This window comes from Tiliqua scincoides, chromosome 13 (assembly GCF_035046505.1).
Source record: "Tiliqua scincoides isolate rTilSci1 chromosome 13, rTilSci1.hap2, whole genome shotgun sequence".
In the NCBI taxonomy this organism is placed as follows: Eukaryota; Metazoa; Chordata; class Lepidosauria; order Squamata; family Scincidae; genus Tiliqua; species Tiliqua scincoides.
In genome coordinates this window covers 12,735,369-12,757,567 of record NC_089833.1, presented here as the reverse complement: position 1 = coordinate 12,757,567, position 22,199 = coordinate 12,735,369, and the positions used below count along the sequence as shown (strand labels likewise).

General features: G+C 50.1%; 1 protein-coding gene across 1 annotated transcript in view; it reads left to right on the top strand.

Annotated features, from left to right (window-relative positions):
* The window catches only part of LLGL1 (LLGL scribble cell polarity complex component 1), a 53,049-nt gene that overhangs the window by 24,338 nt on the left and 6,512 nt on the right, over window positions 1-22,199 (top strand). The window contains exons 3-14 of the mRNA XM_066640412.1: window positions 10,539-10,620; window positions 10,981-11,096; window positions 14,181-14,339; window positions 15,005-15,167; window positions 15,604-15,739; window positions 16,176-16,230; window positions 16,708-16,862; window positions 18,333-18,550; window positions 19,590-19,657; window positions 20,857-21,010; window positions 21,471-21,575; window positions 21,886-22,178. Coding sequence (XP_066496509.1) covers window positions 10,539-10,620; window positions 10,981-11,096; window positions 14,181-14,339; window positions 15,005-15,167; window positions 15,604-15,739; window positions 16,176-16,230; window positions 16,708-16,862; window positions 18,333-18,550; window positions 19,590-19,657; window positions 20,857-21,010; window positions 21,471-21,575; window positions 21,886-22,178 — 1,704 coding nt within the window. The remainder of the gene's footprint in view (window positions 1-10,538; window positions 10,621-10,980; window positions 11,097-14,180; window positions 14,340-15,004; window positions 15,168-15,603; window positions 15,740-16,175; window positions 16,231-16,707; window positions 16,863-18,332; window positions 18,551-19,589; window positions 19,658-20,856; window positions 21,011-21,470; window positions 21,576-21,885; window positions 22,179-22,199) is intronic.

Here is a 22,199-nt window from a genome sequence, read left to right as displayed (position 1 = left end):
ATTCACCCTTTCGTCGCCAGCGTCCCACAGACACTTTCAGTGGCCTGATAGTTGGAAAATTGAGCTGATCAGCAGGAAGCACCAGCTGCTTAGCTGGCAGTGTTCATTGTAATTTGTCCCACTGCCAAGAGGGAGCCCTCTGACTTCTGTTTTGTGGGTTCTGTCCTTGCTTTTGAGAGAGGCCGTAATTTGAACTCGGCTGCAGATCTGTGTCTGGACTATACCTCTTCAGAGTGCAGGGGTATTGGGGGGGGGAGTGGACTCCTGAGCGGAAACACACTTTCTCCCGCCCCCCCCACCTTAGCACCACCAAATACCCGCACAGCGAGGACCAGAAGAGGGCCTTGTGCCTGCCGGACTCTATGCAGTTCTTAAAATGCCTAAACACTGGTGGGGAAAAAATGAGTATGCAACTATTTTTATAGACCTGCTGCCACTTGCAATTAGAGAAACCTCTCATTGCGGCGCACAACGCGAGTTTCCTTTGTCTCTTTTTGGAACTTGGAATGTTGCCATAGGTAGGGTGTCATTGCAGGGCCACAATCCTATAGGGCGATGTTTCTCAAACTGTGGGTCGCGAGCTCATTTCCGATGGGTCCCCATTCATTTCAATGGGTATTCTTATTTTTAATAGACTTGATGATACCATGGTAGGTGATTGCATTTGGGGGAATGTTAAGAGATCTGTACTTTAAGCAGGCTTCTCTCTCTCTCTCTCTCTCTGTATATATGTATATGTATATATATATATGTATATGTATATGTATATATATATGTGTATATATATATGTGTATATATATATATATATAAAATCTTTGTTGGCATCCTTCAGTCTCGGAAGACTATGGTGTCACGCTCTGAATGGTGGTTCTGGAACAGAGTGTCCTCTCCAGTGCGCGAAGCCTAGGTAAAGTAGGTATGGAGGATAGGCTGTTACCCATGCAGCAAATCCCCCCTCTCCACATCGCTGAAATGATCCAATAGAAAGGCAGAGGCCAATACGGTTCGTTCCAGCGGCGTCGCAGGAGTTGCCAGAACGTGACTGTGTTCAGCCACAAACTGCCTCAGGGACTCCGGCTCCGGATTTTGTCTCGAGGTTGACTCCTGAAGCCTCTTCCATAACTGGATGTAGCCACAAGGCAGTGGAGGTTTGGGATCAGAGTTTTCCTTCTCTCAGATGAGCTGCCTTCCCAGGCTGACGAGTCCCATCTACCCAGTGGCTGTTTAGTCGCCTCTTACGACAAGTACAGCCAAACCGAGGGCCTATTCTTATCCCCAGCCCCAATAGTCAATGGGCTAGTAGATAGAATTGCAGCCTTTGGGATGTTTGGGGAATTTGGGGGGGGGGGTTATTTGTTGTTTTAAATAAATTTTTAAACTTTTCATTTACTTTATTTTTGTTGTGCTAAACATTTTCTTGCTTGATGAAGTCTTCTCTTCCAGCCCTGACATCACTTCCCGGTTCATGACGGGTTGGCATTCTGAAAAGTGGATCCCGGTGCTAAAACTTCTGGCCACCACTGCTGTAGGGAGCTGGCTAGGAACCAAGGAAGTGGCCCCCTTCCTTGCCGTTCCTTCCTTACTGTTCTGCTTTCATTGCTGTGGCTCAGAAGTTTTCCCCACCCAAGCACTGTGTTTTTGAAATATCTTAAGCTTGGCTGCAGTGGATGACATTTGGGTTTGCAGGAACCCCCTTGTTTTGTTTTTTTTACTAGAACAACCTAGGCCCACTGATTTGGGTGGGGGCTGCACATGCATGTATCATTCAGGTACAGGGCGCTGTTTGCGCACATGCTCACCACTGGTGCTCTATGTTCCAGTCCCAGAACTGACCTTGCAGGCTTTCCATGCACGCTGATCCACTCCTTGGGCCAAGTACTTGCTCAGGTCACAGAATGGGGCGGGTGCGTGTGTGTGAATCTGGGTCATCCTAGTCTGAGACTCTGACCACAAGCCATGCGCTCAGCTTCTGCTGGAGGTGGATAGTCCTGCATTGGGTGTGGTGCAGTTCGGCCGGTGCTTCCCAGTCCTGAGGAGCTGCCTCCTTGGAGGAACACAGTAATCCTTGACTTTGATCTAATTAACTCTTCGTCACTTTACTCATTTGGCTGTTTTCGATTATAACCACGTTTCAAAATGTCATCCATGCGCTTTCCTTTTTTGTCCAACTTCATCCAGCTTTCCATAACATTCATTGATGTTCTTATGTTCGAAATCTGCAAAAAAACAAAGCTGTTTTCTCCCACCTATAGCTATGCTTTGACATTCATCCATTTTTGTCTTTCATCCATGCTCTGATCCCTAACCAGATGGAAGTGCAAGGTATTGCTGTTCCTAGAATTTGCATAAGGCGAAGTGTAGGGGCCGCTTGGTGTGGCTCATTCTTGCTAAACTGGTGTATCTCTAGGGGCGTAAAAGCAAGTATGAGCCTGAGACATCTAGTTTTAATCTGGGGTGGAAGAGAAGTGTGGTTGGCTCTCCAGAGCAGAACCTGCCTTGCATTAAGGGGTCTACCTAGTGCCGTGAGGCTTAAGAACATAAGAACAGCCCCACTGGATCAGGCCATAGGCCCATCTAGTCCAGCTTCCTGTATCTCACAGCGGCCCACCAAATGCCCCAGGGAGCACACCAGACAACAAGAGACCTGCAAGGCTTCCTGGGAATTGTAGTTAAGAACATAAGAACAGCCCCACTGGATCAGGCCAGAGGCCCATCTAGTCCAGCTTCCTGTATCTCACAGCGGCCCACCAAATGCCCCAGGGAGCACACCAGACAACAAGAGACCTGCAAGGCTTCCTGGGAATTGTAGTTAAGAACATAAGAACAGCCCCACTGGATCAGGCCAGAGGCCCATCTAGTCCAGCTTCCTGTATCTCACAGCGGCCCACCAAATGCCCCAGGGAGCACACCAGATAACAAGAGACCTGCAAGGCTTCCTGGGAATTGTAGTTAAGAGCAGCCCCACTGGATCAGGCCATAGGCCCATCTAGTCCAGCTTCCTGTATCTCACAGCGGCCCACCAAATGCCCCAGGGAGCACACCTGATAACAAGAGACCTGCAAGGCCTCCTGGGAATTGTAGTTAAGAACATAAGAATAGCCCCACTGGATCAGGCAATAGGCCCATCTAGTCCAGCTTCCTGTATCTCACAGCAGCCCACCAAATGCCCCAGGGAGCACACAAGACAACAAGAGACCTGCAAGGCTTCCTGGGAATTGTAGTTAAGAACATAAGAACAGCCCCACTGGTTTAGGCCACAGGCCCATCTAGTCCAGCTTCTTGTATCTCACAGCGGCCCACCAAATGCCCCAGGGAGCACACCAGATAACAAGAGACCTGCATCCTGGTGCTTCTGAGGTCTCGCCTCTCCCTGAACCCTGTTGAGCAACTGTGACCTTGTTGTAAAATGTAGAGCACCGGCTGGGTGAGCTATGCACTAAGCAGTGCCAGTGAGCACATGCTTGCCTTTGGTGTAGAGCAGGGCTGATTGTGGGAGGAAGGACCTAGCAGAACAGCCTAGCAGAGGCAGCTTTGTCCACAAAAGCCCCCTGCAGCACACTTCTGCTACCTCCTCAGCCTGTCATTCCCTCCCCCCATTGGTCCATCTTTGGAGATTGGCTTGGCATTGTATCTCTCAAATGTTCAGAATGAAGTCAGAATTGGATTTCCAATAAATTAAATGGGAAATCCCCTTTTAACCCATTGGGGGTTCCACCTCTTCTCTTGGAAGCAGTGCAGACCTGAGGGGCCCGATGCTACCCAACTTTTCAGCACCAGAGGAACCGCAATCCATGTTGGCAACCTTCAGTCTCGAAAGACTCTGGTATCGCGCTCTGAGAGGTGGTTCTGGAACAGCGTCTAGTGTGGCTAAAAAGGCCAGTCCGGGAGTGACAGTCCCTTCCACACTGGGAGCAAGTGCAGTCTGTCCCTGGTCTGTCTCCCTAGCTATGGGCCTTCCTTCTTTGCCTCTTTGCCTCAGACTGTTGGCAAAGTGTCTCTTCAAACTGGGTAAGGCCATGCTGCACAGCCTGCCTCCAAGTGGGCTGCTCAGAGGCCAGGGAACCGCAATGCAGCCCTGTGATAAGGGAACAAATGTCCCCGTACCTTGAGGGGGCCCCCCTGCGACTGCCTCCCCACCACAGATTGCGTTGCATGCCCCATTGGCACGGCTGCACTGGCACTGGAAAATTGGATAGGATTGGGCCCTGAGTCGCCAGAATGGGTGACACTGAGATCTGGGTAGAGCAGACCCTGGAAAGTGTGGGGGGGGGGATAAAGTTTTTCTTGCTGTAAGAGCACACAGGAGAGCCAAAACCCTGGGTTGCGTGCCAAGAAGCCAGAGCGCTTTAAAGCACGATGGAGGCTGTGCAGAAACAGATGCTCTTCACCCTGAAGTTATTTTGCTGTGGGGTTGGATCTGGCTGGAGAGTAGGGGATACTGGGGGGGGGGGGGACCAGCCTGCTTTCATGCCCCATCTCAGCTGTTCCTGGATTTCTGCAGCAGAATGCTTGAGCATGGATCTATCTGGCTGCAGCTTCGGCCAGCTGCCAGCTTGGGGTGCATTTTAAAAAACTTCCTTGCACTGGCTTCCCTCAGCATCTTTTTCTCTGCAGGAACTTTTGGACTGCAGTAAGTGAAGTTCCTCGACTGCCAGAATCTCTTCTGCAGCAAAGGGGTTTGTGGGTTCCGTTTGTGGCTTTTGGAAGGGAACTGATGGGTCAGATACCCCTGTGTTAGAGCAATTGTGCAGCATATCTCAAACTGTGGATCCCGCTTGGTGGGTCGTGACGTGATTTCTGGTGGGTCATATGGAACCTTCAATGAAAACAGGGATGGAGGGATCAGATCACAAACTGCCTCCAGCCCTGAGGCAGTTCAAAAATCATATAGCTGCTAACTGCCCTGCCAAGAGCTGAGTTCCTGCAGTTTGCAAGCTTGTGTAAACATAGGGAGATAAATGATGGAACACTTTTCTTCTGGTGTGTTTTTTCCCCCCAGTCTGTAAATTTCAGGTGGGGGGGGCAGATAAAGTCTAGGTCACATCAAGCCTTGAGGCTATTCACGAGGGCAGTGTCATTACAAGAAATGGATCTAGCTTTTTCTGTTTTTGCAAGCATGTGAATAAATTACTGATAAATATGTTTCTTTCTAGATCACCTTATTATAAAGTCTCGTAAAGCTAGGTGGGTCCTGATAGAGTGTCATTTCCAAAAGTGGGTCCTGTTGCTGACACTTTTAGATTGTATGCTCCTTGGGGCAGATCTCTCTCTCTCTCTCTCTCTCTCTGCCTGCACACCCCTTCCTTACACTGCTCATGAGTGTGGCATAAATAATCTGGGGGGTAGAAACTGATGGAGAAATCCCTGGTTATGTTGTTGGCTGGTTTAATGCGCGGAACACGTGAACAAAACATGATGGTGGTGGATACCAGTAAAATGGTATGTTTTGATGTAGCTGCAGGCAAAGGCTCTAGCCAGGGGGCTTCTGCAGAAGCCCTCAAGTAGGGCATGTAAGTTGTGGCCTTCTGTCCTTGTGTCACCAGCACCTCTGCAGCAGACATCTTCTGCCCACGGAGACTCCCTTTTAGCTCTTGACAGTGGCTTTAAACCAAACCCCCCAACCCTTGATCTGGATTGGAGCCCAGCCTACGGCAGCTTCTTTTAAATTGCAAGACAGAAGTTTTTTGAGTCGCGTGACTCCCAAGGATAAATATATCATCTTTTTCTACTTATGCTGCTATCATTTTAATCAGTTGAGTCTTGCACCCAGCGTTATTTTTCTGAGCATCTTTGCTCCGCCCACCCTGTGCTTCTGTTTTCCACCCAGCCCTGCTTGCCTGTTCACGATCCATTTTGAGATGGAAAAGCGACTCGGGCTCTGCTCTGCATCGAGTCACCTTTTTTATTGTCGCTATAAATCTCCCAAGTTCTTTTTTTGCTTCCAATAAAATGAAGCTAATCCTCCTCTCAGACTAAATAAGTCTCTGATGCGCGCCTGAGGATGGGTGCTGGGGGGGGTGCGCGCGCACACCAGGAAGAGCGGAAAGCCGCCTGCGTCTCTCCTTTTGAGGCTTTATAAGGCGAGAAAGGAACCTTCCTAACAGCATCCGGTTAAGATCACCAGCTCTGCGGTTGGCCCAGAGTTGGGACTTCTTACAGCAGGTGCAGTGATGTCATTGGCAGGAGCAAAGGTTTTCCCAAGATCTTTGCCAAGAGGCATCCAGCTTGGCAGAGGCAAACTGAGAAACCTGCCTAAGGGCCTGTTCGTGACTAGGTCACCATATTGGGCTGCCTGAGGAACAATAAGGTAGCTCATGTTTCAATCATGTTTCATTTCAAACTCTATGTGAATTTTCCTGGGAGTGAGTCCTAGTGAACACAGTGTGACTTACTTCTGAGTAAACATGCATAGGCTAATATTCTAAATACTTACTTGGGTATGGCTTCTTACATACATTGGCTTCTTAAATTCTTCTAAGGAGTTCTGCAAGCAGTTCCTACTGAGCTGTGGGGCAGACATGGGAAATGAACCTCTGGGAAAGTTCAGGGGTCCCGAAGAACTGCGCTCACTAATGCCATTGTTTCTGCTTAAAGAAGCGGCCTTTAATTGTGGCCCTGGACAGCCTATCGGCGGGCTTGCCTTGGAAGAGCACCAGCGGCGTTGGTTGGGGGTGGGGGTGTGTGATGGTGAACAGAGCCATAAAAGGGGTTTATAACCTTGTGATTTTGTTGTCCCCTTTTTGTCCTAGTTCCAAGCTTCTCTTCTGCGCCCCCCCCCTTCCCAAAATCCTGAACTCAACCAGCCAGGCCAGCTTACAGCACGATGGGACAGAGGATTTCATGGCGTCCTTGTTTGCTTTACAAAAGTGACCAAGAAGGCTGTAGTTAGTTTGCAGGTTCCAGGGCGCATGAGTGCGCCTCTAGAACTGAATTAAGACCAGAGTTCCCTCCGCAGAGTGGACGGGGAGTTGGGGCTGTAGCTCAGTGCACCTGCTTTGTCTGTAGGAAGGGCCAGGTTCAGTCGCTGGCAGCCTCTCCAGTGGGGCTTGGAAATCCCATCTTAGGCTCTGGTGCAATGCTGTCAACCATATGATGGTTGTGCCGGTCTAGAGCAGTGGTCCCCAAATTGCAGCCCGAGATAACCCCTCTGGGTGTGGTGGTAGTGAAGCTGTTCTGTGTAGCAGTCTGCACTTTTTGTGGCTGATCTTGATCCCAACACACGCTGGGCAGCTTCTTCTACTACCTGTTGCCCCAGCAGGTCCTATGCCCCATTTGCTGGAGGGAGGGAAGCAGCTACCTGGCATGAGTTGTGGCAGAGGTCAACTGCAAAAAGTAGAGGCTGCTGAGCAAATCGGTAAGGCTTTGCCACCACCGCATCAGGATAGGTTATCCAGAGATGCCACATCTGGCCAGCAGGCTGAGTTTGGAGATCCCTCGTCAAGACAGACCAAGGTACCTACCAGGCAGCCTCCTATGGTCGTGTGAAATCTTGTCGTTCTTGCACGTTCCAAAAGGAAATATAGTTGAATGGGTAGTGGAAGCTTTTAGGGAGGTCAGGGCTGTCTGGAATGTCTCCGTCAAGAACTGGGATGGAACGGGACTGCTCAAGCCTGGCTTCCCTGTGTTTGCGTTGTGGCTTTGAAACACCACTTTCCAGGCGACGGTGCAAGAGCTTGCAGCAGCCCCCAAAACTAGGTCACTGTCTACATGAAAAACAAAGGCTGCAGTTTGCCTCTGGAAGCGACACTCATGCTGCGGTGGGAGTGGTGGCAGGGGATGTGCATGTGCCACGCCAAGTGAAATTGTCAGCGCTGTGCCCAGAAAATCCAGACTCTTCGACAGTACCCAAATCAGCGGTGCAAACGGAGCCCCTGCCTCAAAGCCCCCTGCGGAATACCATGTTCTAAATATTGTATATCATTTTGATTTTTCCAGTGATTGGGGAGGGGCAAAGCGCCAGGATAGTCGCTGCAGCCTGTTTTTCTCACTTCCGCCCACCCCAAAAACTTTATTTAGTTCCTGCTCTTGCTTCTGAGATAAACAGGCATTGCCCACACACCCAAGGCTCTCCATAAGAGGCCGAAACTTGCTTTGTCTTTGAATGCGCACTCCTATTCTTGCAACATGTGTGCTTGGTGCCCAGTTATAGATCCCTATATCCCTGCAGCTACCTTGAGGAGAAGGGATTTTTCTTTGAAAGTTTATTTTTATTCAGGTGCAGGCAAATCTATGAAAACAGAGAATATAACCAGTGTTTCTCAAACTGTGGGTCGGGGTCCACTAGGTGGGTCGCAAGCCAATTTCAGGCGGGTCCCCATTTATTTCAATATTTTATTTTTAATCTGTTAGACTTGATGCTCCCATGGTATGTGACTGCATTACTTTTAACAGGCTACTATGTATATTCTTTTAACAATGATAGTCAATGGGACTTACTCCTGGGTAAGTGTGGGTAGGATTGCAGACTAGGATTTTTATAAATTTTCCTGCTTGATGATGTCATTTCCGGTCATGACATCACTGCTGGTGAGTCCTGACAGATTCTCATTCTAAAAAGTAGGTCCCGGTGCTAAATGTATGAGAACCACTGATATAGATCATTCAGATTCAATTCTCCCATTGTCTGTCCCAGAAGTGTGACTCTAGTCGTCTGTCCCCGTCATAAGAACATAAGAACAGCCCCACTGGATCAGGCCATAGGCCCATCTAGTCCAGCTTCCTGTATCTTACAGCGGCCCACCAAATGCCCCAGGGAGCACACCAGATAACAAGAGACCTGCAAGGCTTCCTGGGAATTGTAGTTAAGAACATAAGAACAGCCCCACTGGATCAGGCCATAGGCCCATCTAGTCCAGCTTCCTATATCTCGCAGCGGCCCACCCAATGCCCCAGGGAGCACACCAGATAACAAGAGACCTGCAAGGCTTCCTGGGAATTGTAGTTAAGAACATAAGAACAGCCCCACTGGGTCAGGCCATAGGCCCATCTAGTCCAGCTTCCTGTATCTCACAGCGGCCCACCAAATGCCCCAGGGAGCACACCAGATAACAAGAGACCTCATCCTGATGCCCTCCCTTGCATCTGGCATTCTGACATAGCCCATTTCTAAAATCAGGAGGTTGCACATACACGTCATGGGTTGTAACCCATAATGGATTTTAGCTCCAGAAACTTGTCCAATCCTCTTTTAAAGGCATCCAGGCCAGATGCCATCACCACATCCTGCGGCAAGGAGTTCCACAGACCGACCACACGCTGAGTAAAGAAATAAACCTCGTCCCCCTGCCAGAGATGCCTTTTTGGATTCTCTGAGTTTCCACTTCTGTTGCTTTTAAGTGGGAGGGAGGGTGGTAAGGACCTGCTTGAATTTTTGGAGTGCTGACCTACCTACCCAACCTAGTTTCCAAAGTCAAACAGATGCATTAAGAATTCTCTTTTGCTCCTGGCGTTGCTTATTTCTGAACTTTATACAGATTGTTCTGTGTACCAGTTTCGCCACAGCTTTTGACTAACATGGCTCTTCTCTCCTGCGCACTACTGATGCATAAAAACCCACAGAGCTCCATCTTGAACTCAGTGCATGTATGGTTTCAGCAAGGTCTTTTTTTTTTTTTTTTGCCTGTTGGAGGGCATGTGTGCATCAATGAAAAAATCCAGGTGCTTTCAGACGTGCATTTTTATCACATGCAGCTGTTTTGGTACACTTTTACTCTATGCACATTGGTAAATGGGTGTGGGGGTGAGATGCAAGTGAATGGAAAGCTGAAGCAAACTGCTCCCCCCCCCCCCGGGATCCTGGAATTTAAATGTCACAAATGTTCCTAGTTAAGCCCAAGTTAAATAGGAGGCCAAGTTGAGCCTCAGAGCACCAGAGGAACTGGAGAAATTTGCTCATTCCTGGTGAAGCCAGCTGGGCTCGTCCAGTCCAGTCGTGCGGTGGAAGGAGTGTAGCGTGATTCTTGGGGGGGGGCCAGTTGCCCCTTGCAACCGCCAAGCAAGAGACCTGTTGCTTGGCAACCCTTTCTGTGAGGCCTTCTGACAAATGTCGCTTTGTATGAGTGAAGGAGGGATGCAGAGGCCAGACCGAGCCTGGACGGGTGGACAGTGACCAACTTGCCGGTCCTTGCATTGTCGCTGTGGCTCTTGCAGTTAGTGCCCAACTCCAAGGGAAGTGACCCAAATGGCAAACCTGCTCCCTCCCTGTGACATGAAGGAAAATTCCTCCCCCCCAGAGGCTCTCCTATGCGAGTAGCCCTCGTGACTAATGTCCAAGGAGAACCTCCATGTTCAGAAGCAATGTACCTTTGAATATCGAGGACACGTAACAAGTGCTTTTATCTCCATTTTATGTCATCTCAGAGGCATCTAGTTGGCCACTGTGGGATGTTGAATTAAAAGGTACCTGTGGCCTGATCCGGCAGGGCTCTCTGTTTCGTCTTGGTGCATGCACCTGGGAGGTCAAGTGTACTCACTATATGTACTACAGTTCTCTCCTTCTCACCCTTGAGTTTCTTCCTTGACTCCAAACTTCCTTCAGATATGGCGCTCCTGGTGTGGAGTTTACAGGTTTGCACAAGGAAACTGCCACAGTCACGCAGATCCATTTCCTACCTGGACAGGTAAGGCCATCCAAGGGCCTTCCATTGAGGGCTCTTTAGCCTGGCTCACCCTTGCCACGCTGCCTACTTCTCTCAGGGGTGGGCCAGCCCTGGAATCCCGCATTTCCACCTGGGCTACCACTTCTGGAAGTCCCCTAACCAAGATATGGAACCCGGGAGAGGGTGTATTTCGAGAGAATTTCTGTTCGTGTGTTACGATGTCTGTGTCTTTTAAGGACACTACACACTTCTTGACATGCACTCTCCACAAGACCTCTGGTGGTGGTGGAGAAATTGAGGTGCATAAGACATGATCAGATGGTTGGGGGGGGGTTGGACTTGAGTCTGCCTATCCTAATAGTATGTCTTCTTTCCTTCTAGGGTCGACTATTGTCCCTCCTGGATGACAACACTTTGCACTTGTGGGAGATCTACCAGAGAGATGGCTTCTCCCACTTGGAGGAGACCCGCAGCTTTGTGCTCCCCGGACGTCCAGGGTTCGACACCACTAAGTACTCATTGCCGCTTGCTTCCTTTCTCACTTTGCTGGGGCTGTGGTGGGGAGCTCTCCTTCCATGTGGAAGTGGGGGGACCTCGCCAGTGACTGATCGAAACCATATCGGTTCCGTGCTACCTTCCCTCCTGGCTTTGCCAGCTGTTACCTTGCTACGCAACCACTCTTTCTCTCTTGGGATCGGGGAGGAAACTGTGTCCAGAATTGCGTGTTAAATTAGCCTCCCTTTTGGTGGTCCCAGAAGTGGTGGGTTTCTGAAATTGCAGAGCTGGTGTGAGGTGGCTGTGAGCCTATAGGATCTGAGCTCGCTGGGGCATTTGGTGGGGCCGCTGTGAGATACAGGAAGCTGGACTAGATGGGCCTATGGCCTGATCCAGTGGGGCTGTTCTTATGTTCTTAACTACAATTCCCAGGAAGCCTTGCAGGTCTCTTGTTATCTGGTGCGTTCCATGGGGCATTTGGTGGGCCGCTGTGAGATACAGGAAGCTGGGCCTATGGCCTGATCCAGTGGGGCTGTTCTTATGTTCTTAACTACAATTCCCAGGAAGCCTTGCAGGTCTCTTGTTATCTGGTGCGTTCCCTGGGGCATTTGGTGGGCCGCTGTGAGATACAGGAAGCTGGACTAGATGGGCCTATGGCCTGATCCAGCGGGGCTGTTCTTATGTTCTTAACTACAATTCCCAGGAAGCCTTGCAGGTCTCTTGTTATCTGGTGTGCTCCCTGGGCATTTGGTGGGCCACTGTGAGATACAGGAAGCTGGACTAGATGGGCCTATGGCCTGATCCAGTGGGGCTGTTCTTATGTTCTTAACTACAATTCCCAGGAAGCCTTGCAGGTCTCTTGTTATCTGGTGTGCTCCCTGGGGCATTTGGTGGGCCGCTGTAAGATACAGGAAGCTGGACTAGATGGGCCTATGGCCTGGTCCAGTGGGGCTGGATCTATGGCTGGATCCAGTGGGGCTGTCTAACCCTCTTTTATAGCCAGCTAAATTAGGGGCCCTCACTGCATTTGGGGAAGCCTTAATTCTGTGTTGCACGACAAGCAGCTTTGATTGGTTGGTGATCTTGATTGATTGGTGACTCCAATAGTTACGAGAGGGAGAGAAATGTTTTCTACATTATTCATAATTTTACAGACATCCATCATGCGGGGGGGGTGTCCTTTAATTCTTTTTTTTTTTTTCTAAATTCCAAAAGCCCCAAATACTTTAGTCTTGTAAGGAAGGTTCTCCAACTCCCAGATCATATTGGTTGCCCTCTTTCTGCACAAGATCCAGGGGTGGGCGGAATCCCCGCCGGGGGCCAGGTCAAGCTGAATAGAAGGCAGGATGATGGAACAGAACTAAGCCCCGTTTTAAACCTGTTGCGAACTTCTGTTGAGAACCTGGTGGCGGCCGTCCCATAAATTCTGTTTTTCAAGTGTGAGTGAGCAAAGGAGACTACGCTTTCCACTGGTGGCGCGTGTGTGGGTTCCTCACTACAACCACATTTGCTTCCTTGTCATGGGTGTCCGTCTCTCATCTTCTCCATGTGCTTTGGGGCATGGCCTGCGTAGACTGTTGGAACATCATGTATTTTTTAGATTGAGCTGGCAGCTTAAAAGGCATAGGAAGAAATGGGTCTGGCTTCCTCTTGTGAGCTGTTCTCTCAAGAACCAACAGAATTTTCTTGAAATGGTGACAGGGAGCATGTGTCATCGCACTGCATTGGCTTTATGCGAATGCGGCTATCCCATTGCAACCACAATCTGGTGCAAGTGTTTTTGGGATATGTTTTGGGCTACCTTGGCAGCTACTGGAGAAGATCAGTAATAGTGGACAGGTTTCCCTATAAGCCAGCAGGGTCATTGCTCCAGACCTTCCTTTGCAGTGTAGCCACATGAGAGTGATAGATACATGCAGGGTTCATGCACTAAACCCAAGAAAGGCTCTGGTGGTGCCCTGTCCAGTGATGTGGCACAGAACGGAAAGGGCTCCGTAGCTTTTGAGAGGCAGTGTGGTGTAGTGGTTAGTGTGTCAGACTAGCACCTGGTTTCAGTTGCTGTGAAGCTCCCTAGATGACATAGGGCCATGTGCTGGCACCTCTCTCTTGGCCTAACCTACCTCACAAAGTTGTGGTGAGGATAAAAGGAGGGAAGGATCTTTTGTGCCACCATAGGCTCCTTGGAGGAAGGGTGGAGTATCAATGCAATGTATGCCTTTCTGTCAGAATGATGGCTTCATGAAATTGGGAATGCATTGAATGTATTCAATACATCAGTCATACTGGGATCTTTCAGTATTGTAAATATATAACGGGAAGTTCTTGGGGAGGGGGTGCTAAAGCTTTGTTGTCCGTGTACATGGTATTTTACAGGAGAATAGGTCTCTGCCCCAAAGGGCTTGCAGTCTAGAGCAGGGGTGTCCAAAGTTTTTGGCAGGAGGGCCACTTCATCTCTCTGACACTGTGTTGGGGGCCAGGGAAAAAATGTACATTTAAAATTTGAATAAATGTACATAAGTTTATATAAATGAATATATTAAAGATGAACTTCTATGAATGAATGAATGTCTTGCAATAGCTCAAGGCCTATAAAAAGCCTTGCACAAAGCAAGGCTGGCCTTTCCTTTGCTGCTGCTACTGCATCACAGATGTGAAACAGCAAGCAGTGGAGGGAGCCCTCATTCCACACCTCACGCAAGAGGTCAAACAGTCGCCCTCACACTGAGAGCACTTGCTTTGGGCCGGTGAGGGCTTCAGCAAGTCTCTGGAGGGCCAGAGGCTCATTGGAGACTGGGGGCTCCCTGAGGGCTGCATTGGGAGTTCTTGAGGGCCGCAAGTGGCCCCAGGGCCGGGGTTTGGGCACCCCTGGTCTAGAGGATAGATACAAGAGAGGCTATAGGGGAAGGAGGAAAAAAATGGAAGTGAAAGGGAAGATGTGCAGTTATTTCGTTTACTTGCTATGTGCCATGCACTGGGTTTCCTTGGTAGCAGGGGCCGATGTGGGATAAATGTTCAGAGCTTTGCAGTTTTGAAAACCAGAGGCCCTGCACCTCTTGACTCCAGGCTTGTTCTTCTTGTCCCCGTAGCTCTCCTCCCAGCATCACCCGGGTGACAGTGATTCTGCTGACTTCGACCTGCGACGTGGCTTGTCTTGGGACGGAGGGGGGTGGAATCTACTTTCTGGAACTCCCTGGCTTGATTCTGCTGGAGGATCAAACTTTGTACCAAGACGAGATCATGCAGAGGTGAGTAGAGCAGGATTTCACCGGGGAGATGGGGAAAGTGCTGCCTCCCCCATGGTTCTTCTGGGAGGGGTACACCCGTCCAAGCCTACTGTCATACCTTTAAAGACTAGAGAGGGAGGCAGTCTCTGAATGCTGTAGCTGATCCAGCTGTCGCAGAGCAATAGCCACTGCCAGACCTCCTGCAAGAAGTATGCCTGGTCGCAAAGGGTGGGAGGTGGAGAATCCTCAGTTTGCAAATTTGCTGTGCTGGCAGTGGAGGAGCTTAGTTGGAGCCCCTTCTTCCAGAATCCCTTTAAGGACGAATCAAGTTGTCCTCCATGTCCTTGGATGGGCACCTCACTTGGCCCTAAAATCACAAAAGGGATACACGGGACTTCTCATAGAGGACGGGTTTATCGTTGGACTTCTAGTCATGGTAGCTAAATGGAGCTTCCATGCTCATGAACATAGTGGTTCAGATGAGCTCAGTAACTTCAGTTGCACTTTTAACGGTGTGTCTTACCTACTGTGGGACCTGCTGCAACATCCTTTGTGCCCGGTTGACCAGGGGCAGAGGTTGTGGTCTGGGGCAGCACGTTGACTGCTCCCTAGGAGTGTGGACGGACGCCATGCCTTGTGTTAGTGGGAGTAATGAGCTTGCCATGTCTATCTTCCCTTCACCCCAGCGTGCCAGAAGACTACCGGTGTGGGAAGACTCTTGGGCCGGTGGAGTCTCTGCAAGGCCACTCTCGAGATTTGACCAAAATGCTGATTGGGTACAGCAGAGGCCTGATGGTTTTGTGGGACAAGAGCAAGAGAGAAGCCAGCCATCTCTTCCTGGGCAACCAGGTAACTGCACAGGGTGGCTGAGGTAGGCCTGCTAAACATGCCTTGAAGCACACCTGGTTTGTGTGACCCAGGCTGTGCGTTGCGGCTGTAGAGTGTGGTAAGGCCCAGTCTTGTGGGTCACCTGGGTTCATGCCTTGCTTTTGCAGATGCACCTTTAAGGCAGCCAGCCAGCACTTTATGCCATTTTTGGGTTGAGTTTTTATGCCTGAAAAGGGCCCCCAAGATGGCATCAAATTAACCTCAAACAGCCTTGCAAGTTACTAGCCCATAAGAATGTGTACCCATCTTCCTCTCTCCCACCTTATGAGAATCTTTGCTTCCGTTTGCTGTTTTGGCCATGACATGGCTCAGCTCTGCAGAGAAGATTTGGGGAGGTGTCTCTTTCTCCTTTTGGGCCTCCCTCAAATGCGTTTGCTTTTGGGGTTTTGTTTTGCAGCAGCTGGAAAGTGTTGGCTGGGAGAGAAGTGGCCGGACAATTGTGAGCTCTCACAGCGATGGAGGCTACGCAGTGTGGCCGGTGACGAACAGCTCCCCGAGGACGCTGCAGCCTGCCACCTCCACAATCCCTTATGGTGAGAGTTCTGGCCAGCGCTCGCTCGCGCGCGCGCGCTCTCTCTCTCTCTCTCTCTCTCTCTCTCTCTCTCTCTCTGTATGTGTGAGATCCCTGCATCAGTGCCTCTGTGTGCATCAAGCAGGAACGGCAACTTTGTGCCTGTGGCCCTGCTACTGTATACAGAATGAACCTATGGAACTCACTGCCAAAAGGCATAATGTTGCTTGGAAAGGGAATTAGGATACATGCACGGATGAGGAAATGTCTGTTCTAGATCTTAATTTTAAAATGTATAAATTGTCCTCTCAGGACCATATACCACAGATAAGATGCACATTTTGCAATTATTGTTGAGTGGAGGAGGGGGGAACACGAGCCAATTCCTTGGGGTTTTTCCTTCCAATTGCTGTTTTAGATTGAAAGCACATAATTCCAGCCCTCTTCATTCATTTCAGGTCCATTTCCATGCAAAGCTATTAACAAGATCGTGTGGCTGACCTGCGAATCGGGGTATGTGCCGGCTCTCTATTTACTGCTTCTCTGGGGGGGGAGGGGGTGTGCACTTGGTCCTTTTGGGTCTGCAGGTGAAGAACCAAACTCTGTGTTCAGACAAGCATGACTCTGTTTGTGACCTGTTGTAATAGAATATAACCTGTCTTTACATTTTTGAAGCATGTCAACACCCATGAGGACTAGTGACTTAATCTTTAAATTAAAGATGGGCTTTTCAGCATTCTGTGCTGCCCAAGAGCTCTGGCTAGGAATATTTAATTAATATTTATTATTTTAATTAGTGAGGGTGAATAATATTGTTGCATTTTGCTTGCTGCTTACACGTCAGTTTTGCCCCCGGGGGGGCCAGGGGAAGAGAGGCACGGAACTGTACGCTGAAGCTGTCCTGATCGCTGGCAACCCTCGCCATCCCTTCCTCAGGCAGGCATCAAACCAGTGAGGGTGGTGTTCCAACCTCTGTTTCTCTTCCCATAGGGGTCACTTCATCATTTTCAGCGGTGGGATGCCCCGGGCTAGCTACGGAGACCGGCACTGTGTCACCATCTTGCAGGGACAGACTCTGGTCACCTTGGACTTCACGTCCCGCGTGATCGACTTCTTCACGGTGTACAACACAGAGGTAGAGGAGGGTATGCACTCTATTTGAACGCTGACCAGGCGCTAGCTTGGCTATTCTTGTGTGTGTGTGATTTATTTCCTGCCTTTCGCCCATACATTCGTGGGCGTCGAGGTGGCTGACAACATAGACGCAATACAACATACGAGAGTAAAACATTAAATAGAAAAGAGTTAAAGCAGTATAAACAAATTGAACTCCTGTGCATTGCATAAAGTATTAAGACTACATTTGTTTAAAGTTAAAAAGCCAGCCCATTATGTTAGAACACTTTCTTAAATAAGAAGGTCTTGAGGCCCCGCTGAAAGACCTCCAGAGGGGGAGCTGTTCTTAGTTCCAAGGGGAGGAAATTACACAGATCAATCAATCAATCAACAGTATTTATATACCGCTTTTCAACTAAAAGTTCACAAAGCGGTTTACAGAGAAAAATCAAATAACTAAATGACTCCCTGTCCCAAAAGGGCTCACAATCTAAAAAGATGCAAATGAATACCAGCAGACAGCCACTAGAACAGACAGTGCTGGGGTGAGGTGGGCCAGTTACTCTCCCCCTGCTAAAAAGAGGAGCACCCACTTGAAAAAGTGCCTCTTACCCAATTAGCAGGGGTTAGATAGGGCCCAATTAGATAGGGCCCCACCACCAAGTAGGCTCTATTTCTTGCTGCTGACTCTCATCTCTTTTGATGGTGGCCCAGTTAAAAGGGCTCCCTCTGATCTAAGAGGATGGGTAGGACGCTAAGGTAGAAGATGGTCCCTCAAATATCCAGGTCCCAAAAAATTTTATTTTATTGATCTGTTATTTATTTGTTCGTTTGTGGCATTTTTACCCCACCTTTCTCCTTGAGGGGCCCCAGGGTGGCTTACAAAAGGTAATATATCGCAGTTAAAAAAAACCAATTTCACTGTGCGCTAAAAGTCCATAAACCACTGAAACCATCTTAAAACAACCACAAAACACAACTGCGGTCGAGCAGAAGAGCAGCAGCAAACACCCTATAAAAAGCCTGCACGAAACAAAATGTCGTTTTAAAAAGGCTGAGAACTTGGAAGGCTTGTCTGAATTAAAATGTCTTCAGGCCTCGCCGGAGAGCCTCCAAGGGGGGACGGGGACAAGTTCTTAAATCAAGAGGCAGGGAGTTCCACGGAGTTGGTGCTGCTACTGAGAAGGACCTGTTTCTTGTTGCTGCCCCTCGCCCGCCCCAGGTGACTGCACTTGTTTGTAATAGGTCCTTCTTCGATGACTTGAGGCGATGAGCCAGATTGTACAGAAGTAGGTGGTCCCTTAAATGCCCTGGCCCCAGACACCGTATAGGGCTTTAAAGATCACACAACCTGTGGGTAACCAGTGCAGCCACCAGAGGAAGTTTCCCTCTCCAGTTTGCTCCATCCATGTCCTGGATCACGCCTTGCATGCCTCTCCCATCCCCTTCTCCTGTGTCGCTCAGCGCTGCCTGATGGGTTTCTTTCCTGCCTCTTGCAGAATTTGACAACCCAACGGCTTTGGTGGTCCTGGTGGAGGAGGAGCTGGTGGCGATTGACCTGCAGACGCCTGGCTGGCCCACGATTCCCGCCCCCTATCTGGCCCCACTCCATTCCTCCGCCATCACCTGCTCGTACCACATCTCCAACGTGCCCCTCAAGCTGTGGGAGAGGATCATCAGTGCCGGGGAGCAGCAGAGCCCCCGCCTCTTCTCCGTGGTGAGTTGGCACTGAAAGGTGGTTTGGAGGCCATCTTGCCTTCCCTTTTGGGGGCATGGTTGGCAAAGGGCCCTGCTGAGAGGGCAGCCTTCCGAGATAATGGGGGTTGTCTTGTGGAGTGGCAGAGAGCCAGAACAAGCAAGGGAGATGGGGGGCCAGTTTAGCTTCTAGGGCAGGGTGTGTCCAAAGTTTTTGGCAGGAGGGCCACATCAGCTCTCTGACACTGTGTCGGGGGCCGGGGGGAAAAAAAGAATTATTTTGCATTTAAAATGTGAATTGTTGTTGGCAACCTTCAGTCTCGAAAGACTATGGTATCGCGCTCTGAAAGGTGGTTCTGGAACAGCGTCTAGTGTGAATAAATTTACATAAGTTTACATAAATGAATATATTAAAGATGAACTTATATGAATGAATGAAGGTCTTGCAATAGCTCAAGGCCTATAAAAGGCCTTGCACAAAGCAAGGCTGGCCTTTCCTTTGCTGCCGCTGCTGCATCACAGACATGAAACAGCAAGCAGTGGAGGGAGCCCTCACCACACAGCTCACGCAAGAGGTCAAACAGTTGCCCTCACGCTAAGAGCAGTTGCATCGGGCCAGTGTGGGCTGCAACAAATCTCCGAAGGGCCAGAGGCTCAATGGAGATTGGGGGCTCCCTGAGGGGCCGCATTGAGAGGCCTCGAGGGCCGCAACTAGCCCCGGGGCCGGAGTTTGGGCACCCCTGTTCTAGGGTACTTAAGGTGCTCCCGCCATAATCTGCTTATTTTATCAATGTTCCACCAGTGTGCAGCGCATGGTCTGCAGGTGTGCTGTGGAGTTTGGGGGAAGGTTATTTATCAGTAGGGCCATTGAGGGTTGTGAGCCCCCTGCCAGTAGCACGGTGTGCTTTGTCAGTTGATGAAAAACATTGCAAACCACTGGTCTACTCTGTTTCCCCCGAATTGGGGTGTGTGTGTGTGTGTGTGTGTGTGTTGTAAACTCGAGGGCCAACCATTTCTTTGTCCTCCATCTAAATGGCTTTTAATTTTAACTTTTTGAACAGAACTGGCCCATCAATGGAGGGAGGAATCTGGCACAGGAACCCACCCAGAGGGGCCTCCTCTTGACAGGGTAAGTTACGGGGCCATCATCTGACCCCCATGTAAAGCTGTGAAAGGCTGGGAACCAGGCTGTGATTGGATTTTGTGTGACTGATCTAGTGGTTGCTTGGCAAGGAAGATGTTTGGCGAAGGTGTTTGTAGAGGAGATGTATTAAAGGAGGGGAAAAAAGTGATCCGAGAGCTGGAGGGTGTGAGAAGTCAAAATGATGTACTCTATGAAAAAGGGCTAAAGCTTTTGGGGATTTAAATCTTGAACCCAGTAAATGACTTTTGGGGAGATAGTGTGAACCCCGAATGCTAGTGTATGGACTTGCTCAGTGAAACTGATGAACAGCCAGTTTGGGGGAGACACAGGGAACTTCTTCATGCTGAGTAAAATTAATGTGTGGAACTTGCTGCCGCAGGATGTGGTGACAAACACAGCTTACATGGCTTTCAAAGGAGTTTAGATACTTCTACAGAGGGGGAAAGGTCAGTCCGTGGTTATTAGCCAGGAGAGGTCCATGGAGCTTCCATGTTCAGAGGCAGTCTGCCTGCTGGATACCAGTTACTGGGAAGCATGTGGTAGAAAGAGGGGCAGATGTGATAATGGCTCTGGGTTTGCCTGAAGTACTCGGCTCCTATGGGAAGCCATGAACCTTTGGTCTGGTCCAGTAGGGTGTGCACTGGGTGGGTGAGAAAGCTTGTCTTCAGAGATGGTCCATAGCCAACTATCAAATTGAGAGAACAGGAGTGAGGGAAGTGGGTGGTCTTGATACCTTTTTGTGAGTCACTGAAGATCCCCAGTAGTTGGAAATGGAGGTGCTGAACCTGGTTTAAATCGTGTGATTCAAGCATCTCCAGTGTTCTAAATGGAGTGATGCGAGACCCTCCTTCTGGGTGGACGGACAAATCGCCACCTCCCCCCACTCTTGTTTTGTTTTGGCTGCTTGGCAAGAATGCATGTTCCTCCTTTTCCTTTTCTTTCACTGTTGGGTTGAAGCCAAGCACATTACAGACTTAAGTCTTCAGCAGCCCCCTTGGAGAACTCAGCAGGGGCTCACTAGCCAAGGCCAGCAGATGTTCAGGCCCAGGGGAGGGTCGGGGAACGGGCAGGAGGTGGGGAAGCTGGAGTGGCCTCTCCTAGCTGCTGTACGGTGCCAACTATAAGAGGTCAGACAGATTCAATTCTCTTAAATGACTGTTCTTCTCTGCCTCCCCCCCCCCCAGCCACGAGGACGGCACTGTCCGGTTCTGGGATGCTTCCGGAGTATCCCTCAAGCCCCTGTACAAACTGAGCACGGCCAACATTTTCCAGACTGACTGCGAGCATAATGACAGCCTGAACCAGTCCTGCGAGGAAGACTGGCCTCCGTTCCGGAAGGTACCTGCCCTCGGTCCAAACCCTTCTCAATTGCCTAGGCAGAGCCAAACCACATTTCTTGTGGGGGAGGGCTCTGAAAGGGTCTTTGCTTCTTGTGGGGACAGGCTGTGGGACTGAGCTAGGTGGGAAACAACTCCAGGGGCTGCATTGCCCCTTGGCTGCCTGTCTCTTATTGCTTGCCTCTTTGTGATTGTGGCTGTTGAAGTGTGCCTCCTTGTGGAGGAAGGGAGGCATAGAAGGTTCATGAGAGTTGGGAAGCTGGTTTTGGTAGCTCAACCTGCCCACTCCTTGGAGGCATGCGGCTGTCCGTCACCATTTAAAACTTGTTTTTTGTTAATGAGGAGGCAGGTCTTTCCGAAGGATTTGTGGATCGGACCGCTGAATCCTTTTGGCTACAATGGTCTTGCTCTTGCTCTCTCTTTCTCTGCCCCCCCCTCCCCAATTCTCTCCTGTTTCCCAGGTTGGCTGCTTCGACCCCTACAGCGATGACCCCAGACTGGGAATCCAGAAGATCGCTCTTTGCAAATACACCGCTAAGATGGTAGTGGCTGGGACAGCAGGGCAGGTAACGGCTCCAGTGCTTTAGGGCAAGATCCTGACAACTTGCCTTTTCTAAGCCGCTTTTGGCTTCCCTCCATAAGCCTCATTCCTAGGTGCAGCCAGGCTTTAAGGCCAATGCAACAGCAGTTGCCTGGGGGTCTTTTCGTCCTTCCTCCCTTCCTGCAGTGGTGGGGGTGGACTTGATGATCGCATGGGTCCCTTCCCATTTTGTGGCTCCACAGGGAAGCAGGGAAGTGTGTCCCGGTGGCCCTGATCACGAGGTGTGGCTTATACTATTTTTTCTTCTCCCTCTTCCATCCCACTTCTGATGGCAGGTGCTGGTGATGGAGCTCAGCGATGAGAAGTCGGAGCACATGATCAGCATCGCGGTAATGGACCTCCTCCAGGACCGCGAGGGCTTCACCTGGAAGGGCCACGACCGGCTGGCCCCCAAGAACGGCTCCATCCCCTTCTCCCCCGGCTTCCAGCCCAGCGCTCTGGTGCAGTGCATGCCCCCCGCGGCCGTCACGGCCGTGACGTTGCACTCGGAGTGGAACCTGGTCGCTTTTGGGACCAGCCACGGTTTCGGGCTGTACGACTACTACAGAAGGAACGCTGTGCTGGCCAGGTAGGGGAACCGCGGCCTCAG